Source organism: Sesamum indicum, linkage group LG7, assembly GCF_026168435.1.
Source record: "Sesamum indicum cultivar Baizhima isolate 11 linkage group LG7, ASM2616843v1, whole genome shotgun sequence".
Taxonomy (NCBI): Eukaryota; Viridiplantae; Streptophyta; class Magnoliopsida; order Lamiales; family Pedaliaceae; genus Sesamum; species Sesamum indicum.
This window is the reverse complement of record NC_142663.1, coordinates 10,577,262-10,585,994: the sequence shown is the minus strand read 5'-3', so window position 1 is coordinate 10,585,994 and position 8,733 is coordinate 10,577,262. Positions and strand designations below refer to the sequence as shown.

The 8,733-nt window shown below is 33.7% G+C and overlaps 1 protein-coding gene across 2 annotated transcripts; it reads left to right on the top strand.

The window, feature by feature from the left end:
* Window positions 1–3,964: 3,964 nt before the first annotated feature.
* On the top strand, window positions 3,965–7,972 carry LOC105180017 (RPM1-interacting protein 4). Of its 2 annotated transcripts, none has more exons than XM_088882714.1 (4): window positions 3,965–4,229; window positions 6,333–7,034; window positions 7,150–7,341; window positions 7,675–7,972. In XM_088882714.1, exons 1-4 carry the CDS (start codon window positions 4,224–4,226, stop codon window positions 7,705–7,707), a joined length of 933 nt encoding a protein of 310 aa, XP_088738840.1. In that variant the 5' UTR covers window positions 3,965–4,223; the 3' UTR covers window positions 7,708–7,972. The 2 variants fall into 2 exon arrangements, with proteins under 2 accessions (XP_088738840.1, XP_088738841.1); XM_088882715.1 differs by lacking the exon at window positions 3,965–4,229 and adding an exon at window positions 4,248–4,760.
* The last annotated feature ends 761 nt before the right edge of the window (window positions 7,973–8,733 follow it).

Sequence of the window (8,733 nt, the reverse complement as noted above, 5' to 3'; positions counted from 1 at the left end):
TCACTGGGTCTTGTCTGTACATATATGTGATTGAAGCTAAGTTAGTGAAATTAGTAGAAAAAAAAAAGACTATTGACTACCGTTTTAATGGTTATGGGCTAAAAAATATGGTAAATAAGTTTTATTGACCACGGCAAAATAAAATCATTGCAAAAATATAGATTTTTCATTAAGAAAAAGTTATTTGTCGTAGTTAAGAGCATTACAAATATTTTAGACGCCCTCGCAAATACCACGGTCAACAACTATTTTATAACTGTGATTATATAATTATTTAATATGATTTTTTAATTTTTAATTATGAAAATTAGCCATAATTTAAATATATATATATATATATATATTTTGGTAGTGTAAATGAAGTCAATATCTGAGTTTGATTTGCAGTGGCATTAGTAATTAAGAAACAACGTGTTATGTGTAGTATGAGTTTTCTATTGAAACCAATTACGAAATTAATTAGCTTTTCTTTCTCTCTCTCTCTCTCTCTATATATATATTGGTACATATAACATACTCAAATATGTGTGGAAAATTAAATTTATATTTAAAAAATTAATTATAACTTTAAAAAATATATATTAATTAAATATAACTTGAGATATGATTCCTTATGGTGTTTTCTTTATATATAGCTTCTATTGCTCATTTAATGTACCGGACTTGTACCTATATATTTCTTCATAAATTACTGGAGTTCTACTTGTATTTGATTTAATTAAATATCGTTTTCAATAATCAAATTAAATTCAAATTTAATATTTTAAGTTCGATAAATAATTCAAATAAAGTTGAACAATGATGTATTCGACTTGATCGATTTGAGTCATTTATAACCCTACTCATTTCGTTCATTTTAATAGGACTCGGCTTGCCATATGATATATGTATATATATATATATATATATTGTTGGAAATAAGTTTTAAAATTTTCTACATTGTCAAATTATTTCCAATACTTTATTTGATTTTAATGTGCCGGTTTAATTTGATATTTATTTGAGGTTTATGGTCCCATTATTATAATGATTTAATTATAATTTTATAAGATTTAATAAGTATTTGACCATTATATTTTATATATTTATGTGACCTATTTATAATTGAATTTATTATAATGTGTTTTAATTAGGCCACTTAATATTTTATAAACGTCAAATTTTTACAACTATTTAAAGGGCCTTGTAGTTTTCTTCATTTGGCACATTGAGAGAGATATAGATTTTGTATAGCTTATGAGTTGAGAAATGTTTTATATTCCCACAAATATTTGTAGAGTTTTTGCAACGTGACTGTGGACTGGTTCCTAGTCTCCTCGTGGTCGTGCACATGGGATGAGACACTGCTGAGAGCTAATGGAGTTTTATTCTGGAGTCATGGTCAGCCGTTAAAACCTGCACGTAGGGAGGCAATCATGGCTTTAGGTCAGCGACAAGTGCCGTGACTCTTCATCGGTGCAACTTTTCTAATTTCTAAATTTATTTCGTTCATTTTCGTACTATATGTAATTGTCATAATATATATAATGATATTTTATATATAAAATTATTTTGAGATATGATTATAAACACAAATCACACCATTTTCCACAACAATCTAAAGATGAAGAATGTGAAAACTTGGATGGTGGACGAAAAAGGTACATTTTAATCATTTTCTCTGACTATTAATGGGGAAAGATACGATGGTTTTGTTTGGATTTGTTACTATGCATTTCTCGAGATAAGATAAAACACACTCAATGTTTGTTTTTGTATTTTTACACCTTATCTGCTTGTTTTTTTGTTTTTCAATTTTCTATATATAATATATATATACATAATATAAAACAGACATAATTTGACAATAAACAATAATTTTTGCCTCCCAAAAGTACAACATTAAACATAAAATATTTATATATATACATATTTATATATAAAATATATAATTTGATAATGAACAGTGATTTTTGTCTCCCAAATCCCAACATCAAACCTACACCACTTATTTTAAAATATTTTAAATTTTCCCAAAATACAAATCCAAACATATCATCTATTTTCAACACACACTCACTTATCTCTATTTTTCTCTCTCTATTTCCAAAATACAAAACAAAACAACTAAAACACAAATCCAAACATAATAGATGTTTCTCAGTCATGCTATACATATGTTTGAGAAAATTTGACTATGTGGAGATAATTAGCATGATCTTGAATAAACAGGTTTGTTAAAAGAAAAATTATTCTTAATATGTGTATAAGCAAAGATTATGTTCTAAATAGTATTCTGGTATAGTTGAATGTGTTATGTGTGCATAGATTATAATTTGTCTGATATGAAGAAATATGATAATTATTGAATTATCTATGAAGCCCACGATAGGGATAATTAGGTGGCATTTCATGAGCTTAATTATGTGGAATTATATTGTAGTTATATGAGACTATTTCCAGATTATGCGTATTGTCTAGATTGGTTGATTAAAATGGTATTCATCCGTTACGTTGTCAAGATGCTAAAAACACTTTGCAATATGAGGTTTAATTTTGTGGCTAATTTTGATGTGATAAGTTAATATAGGAATATTAATTTTTTTTAATTTATCTTTAATGATGATATATGATTAAATTCTTTAAAATGGCTAATTGTGCCCCATTAATTAGAGAAATTACTAAGAATAATTAATTTGTTAATTATATCATTTTACTGAATATAATTAATTTGTCCAATAAAATATTCGAGTCAAAAGGCCCACACACGTGACAGCCACTCTCCCATATAATACTTCATCAGCTCAGAGGTTAGCATTCACCTTAGAACCACATCAGTTCTAGCAAAAAGGATATCCTTGACAGCTAGGACTCTTTACAGACGAGGAAGGTCCCCCCCAAAGCCCTGAACTCCTTGGCTGCTAGGACTCTCTAGCCTTAGGAGTTCTCGCTAATGAAAGGTCCTCCAAACTCGGAGATAAACATTCAACAACAAGATTAACAGAAGATAAGAATAAATAATGACTTATTTAAACGACCCTTATCCATTTCTCCACGAGAATGAAGAAAATGTGCCGAGCCTCATCGCAGGGGACACTCCCTATAAATATAGATAACTCCTCTATACGGGGACACACCCTAACGTTTCTCACACCTCAATGAGACCTCCCACACACTGTAACATCACTTTCATCATCTTTATGACACCTTCCTGATGTTCCCTCACATCTCCCACACTTCTCTTACTCTGTAAACCATCTTTTTCACTCTCTAAGCACTCTACAATCACATTATTACTTGTTCTTACACTTCTTCACGCATATCATTCACCATATCTCAGTTTCAATCATATTTATTTACTTTTTAGCTTTATTCCATATCAAATCCAATACTAATTTGGATGTCGGAGTGCTAATACCTTTTTTGCATGTCCCCCTTCAAGATTTGCATTCGCTTCACCCAAATCTTGAATGACTGTGCATGTCCATTAGAACGATGCGTTTTTTAAACGCATCAAGTTTTATATCTATTTTACCTAGATTATTAACTCTTTTTCTTTAAAATAGTTGCATCTCTCTTAAGATCAGCAATAAAATATTTTCTTTCAATTTTTGACATTTTCCAATATTGAAGACATATTTTCTTTTTTTCAATTCCTACTACTTCCACTCATCAAAATAATTATAATTCATGTGATATATTCTTTATAGTAAAGTATGGAAAAAATATTTCTTTTATACGAACAAATATTTTCCCACAAACAAACAAACCTTGAGTTAGTCAATGAGATGAGAATAGAAATATTATAGAATCACAACAAAAATAACACGGGATTTGACTAATTGAAGAGTGTAAAAAGTACATTATTGTTTTTTGAATTTCTTCTCTTTCTTTTTTTGGGGACAATGAATTGTATAAGAATGACATCCTTAGCATGTTGGTTTCATTACAGTAGCTGACAGACCACATCTTCACATTAAATGCACAGTACAATAACCGGTAGCAGCACGTGCTCTCTCTCACTTGCCTATCTGTCCTCGCCCTTTTCAGTTTTTTACACCTCCGAATTTAGGTATCGACCTCGTCCTGAACAGGTCAAACTTCACCAATGCATCCAGTCACTCGGTAAACAACCCCCCCCCCCCCACCCACCCCACAAATACACACTTACTAGCAGCTCTCTCCAGTTGGGTTTCGGCTGAACTTAGTTGGTTTTGCTCAAGATTCGCCCTTGTGGAACATAAATGGCAGTTAGTGTTCTTTCCTGGATTTTCTCGATCTATATTATATATATGTGTGTGTGTGTGTGTGTGTGTTCTTACCATTATTCCTCATCAGTAATCGTTTATTTAAATGCATTTCTGAGATTCTAAGTAATGATCCCTTTTGATCTGTCGTTCCTAATTTGGCGGAAGAATGGGTAATTTATTGTAATGCTTATGATTGTATATGTTGCAGAAGTTATAAGGTTTTCTGTGTATTTTGGGAGCTGATATTACATCTGTTATGTTTTACATTTATTTTCTTACATCTGCAGATCATGAATCATATTCTGTCGGCTTGGGTATTGTGCATTGATCTTTCGTGTTATTACACAAGTGTGCTTTTAGGAGGCTTTTTATTAGAATTCTTGTTGATTTACTGAGGGCGAAGTAAGCTATAATGGGATCTTTATTTGTAAAATTGATGAAGTTTAATTGTGTTTTGGGAGCTGATTGCGTGATCTTGGAGACGGATATGGAATCAAGAAAGGTTGTTTGCGGCTTTAAGAGGGTGTTCTGGTGAGCTTATAAGTCCTTAAAACATCTCACAAGATGTTTGAGAGATTATTTGGTATTACAAATGTTCGGTAAATCTTGTAGGAAAATAACTAAGAGCTCTAAAATTAGGATGTTAGGAGCTTATAAGTTCTTTAGAGTACGGAGTTGCTAACTTAGTTCTAAGATCTTAATAAAATCCTTCAAATTAATTACAAATTTGGCATTACTATCTTATAAGCCATAGTCTTATTTGATCCATGGACTTATTTTTAAATTAACATACCAACATCTAATATGATGAATGAGCTTATAAGATCTTTTAAACAAGTTTAGCCAAACACCATCTAAGTTTGAAAACGTATAAGCTATTCCGTCCAAGATTTGCATAAATCCAGGAAAGGATGACATTGTTCTTCCTAATCTTTGTCACTGGTTCCAAATTCTCAACAACATCGGATATAAAGTCCATTTAGATTATTACATGAAGTTCTCGATATGACAACTCTTTTGAATTAACTATTGAGTCTTGTGCGTACAATTGGGATTTTAGGCAATTCTTGATCAGATACTATGTTCTTGTTTCTTCTTGTTTGGTGTGTTGAAACTTGTCGTGCTAGTAGATCGTCTTCCTGAAACAAATCATCATACATCTTCACATGATAGCTAGTGAACTTCAAATAAATTTGCAGCCTAGTATTGTTTTTGGGTTGCTTTCCTTTTATTTCGAGGACTACTCCCGAAGGATTTAGCAGAACATTAAGGCAGTAGAAGAGTTCCTCGATTTTGAAAAATTTCACCGAATCCTCTGCAGTCCTGTTTTATATTACAGATTCCGACATTTCATATTCACTATGGAATTTGTGATGTAAAAAGTGGGGTGTCTGTGTAATTTTTCAAAACCACTGGATTCTTCTGTAAGATGCCTACGACTGAAGGAGAGTTATTGTAATTATCCCTTAAATTGCAAATCCAGAAGCACATCTAAAAGGTCTGCGCTAAAACCTGGAGTGTATCTGGTCGATGATAGAGTTCCTCGTCATGCTATTTATAGATAATTCAGATGACCGATATCTTTTAAAAGATAGACTGTATGGTAGCATTCGACACAGTGATATAGAAACATGCATTTTCGTTTTCAAGGACATATGAGAAGAGATACATACTGTGGGGAAAACGTTAGCAATCATTATATTTTGTTATTTTAGTCCCAAATTTGACATAAGTGCAGGGAGGGCGATTATCATTTGCAAAGCTATAATATTCCAATCCTTAATTTTCCGACCTTCTCATCTTATGAATTCTATAATTTAAGTCATTGGTAATTACGAGTTTTGTGTATGATGAGTACCTTAAGTTGAATTTGAACATGGACAGTGTATCAAGCAATTGTAGAAAATTATTATCGGGCAACTGCATAATAACATTTTTTGTGTATATACATGCACTTTTAGTTTTATTGCATAGAGAAATGGGTCAGAAAAAGACTACTTGGGAAGTTACGTGAAAGTAGACACATTCTAGACCGTCTTTTATTTTTATTCTTGATTGTGCTTTCATATGCCCGAGCATGTTCTTGATATTATTTCCTGACAGCGACCACAAGTACCGAAATTTGGCAACTGGGACAGTGAAGAAGTCCCCTACACTATGTACTTTGATAATGCCAGGAAGGGGAAGAAGACTGTCCCGGGGGATCAAATCGAGCCTCAGGAAAATATTGAAGTTGAACCGAAGGTTCAAAAAGCATCTGAAGCAAAAACACCAAAGCATGAGCGGCAGTTCAGCCAAGAAGAGGATGAACTAAGGAAATCAACCGGTTTGCCTAATGTAAAAGTTCATAAACCTGCAAATGACTCATCTCACAAACAGCATAGTCATGGACAAACTGGGAGCGATAAACCGGAACCAGAACCACTGAGGGCTCCAGAAATGCTTAGGCCGAGGCACGATCGTCGGTCAAGCCGAGAAGATGGTGACATGAGAAGATTTTTGGATTCTCCATTGCGCCACGAGATGGCAGGCCAGAGAAATAGTTCTAACTCGCCTCGTCATCGTCATGGCGGCTCGAGCGCAGGGGACACACCTCGTAGGGTTGGTCGGCAGAGTGTGGGGTCTGATCGGAGTGTCGACCACTCACCATTGCATCCGCATTCCCAGGCAAGAGTTGGAGGAAGGACTAGTGGAATTTCTTCTCCTTCTTGGGAAAGGAAAGCTACATCTGAAGGGAGCCACGGCCTAGCACCGTCTACTCCTGGAAGATCTCGGTTGAGATCTGTTACACGAGGGGATGACTCGGTAATGTCCTTTTGTTGCCTTCAGATACACTTCACAAGGTTACCCTAAAAGTGGATAAACCTGACGCATATTCTCTCCTTATTACAAATTCATGATGTCCTCGTGCATATTGCAGCCTGACCGAAGCCCTGCAGTCCCGAAATTTGGTGATTGGGACGAGACAAATCCTGCATCGGCTGAAGGATACACTCACATTTTCAACAGAGTAAGAGAAGAGAAACATAGCGACACCGGAAAGGTACCCGTGGTGCCAACTGAAACATCTCATTCCAATGGTCAGAAGCAATATGGAAATGATAACGCAAAGGTAAACAGATATACTTTCAGCTCCTATACTCTCCAATCTATCTACCAGCAATAATTTCGTAAAAGAAAAAGCGGATAGGTTAGGCATATTATATAATAATCTCTCAATTTCAAAAAATTACATTACCCTCTTCGCAGTCATATTTTACGCTACCTATTTCCCCCCTCAAGACCAAACAGAATCCATAGTGTAAAATATGACCGTATGGGGCGTATTTACGTCTTCAAAATCTAGAGTTCGTTTTGTAGTAAATGAAGTTAGCCAATAGCATGATCCTACTAGTTTCTTAAGATGGTAATTTCAACAAGTTTTTTCTTCTGTTCTTTCCTTCAGGGATGCCGTTGCTTCCCTTGGGGCAAAAGATGACAGATAATTTCGACATGGTTCGTGAAGCTGTACACAGTATATTATCATAGATTCATTAAATTTTGATTACAGACGCGATGTGATACTGATTATATTCATCAATTATACGGTTGCTCTTGAAAAGATGGAAGTTTTTTTCCTGTGATACTAATCTTTTGATGTCTCTGGTAGGAACTCTTGCTTTCTGTTTATGATATGATTTCGTTATTAGTTGTAATCTTGAGTAGACCCATGATGTTGTATGTATGCAAATGGCTTTGTTGAAGTTCATCTTATTTTTCTTGTTGTCCATGATTAGGCTAGTGGGAAATTAAGACAGACAGAAGTAGGTGTTGGTAGCTGCACTGTGATACCTTTGTTGAGTTGTTTGTCCTTTTTTATGATAGAGAGAAAGACGCAGGTACATTTATGTTTTTGTTTAGAGTATTTAATATTTGATTTTGCGTTTTGATTTGTGTAAGATAAATAAAAATAAGTCAATATATATATATATATATATATATTCATGAAAAGATGCCTTTATGTAATAGTGTAGCATGCAGACACCCGCATGGGTTATTTGTAATTTGCTCCCCAACAAATCACTTTCCAACCTTTATTATTTTTCAGGTCAAAATTAGTGTATTTTCCGATCATTTGAAATACACACAAATAGGGCCAATTTTTCAAAAGGTAAATTTGTACCTTCCCACTCTTGCCTGCCTAAAATCCATGTCAGAAGCACGCCTTTGGTTAAAACAAAGAAACGCCACAATAATTTCCTAATTTTTCACTTCCATGTTTACGCGTTTCACTGCTTTGCCATGGTTTGGAGATTAAGAGCTGAAGGTGATGAAATCCCAATTGGAAGACAGTCGCCTGACTACGGTAAATGATTTATGCAACTTCTTTTTTTCTTGTTATTTGTGCAATGTGGGTGAATAATGGTGAGGTGGTGTATTTTTTATTGGGATAATTATATTTATACTCTCTCACGTACGTTTTTTTTATACAAATTATAGAAGTCACCCTGGTAATATTTAGAAT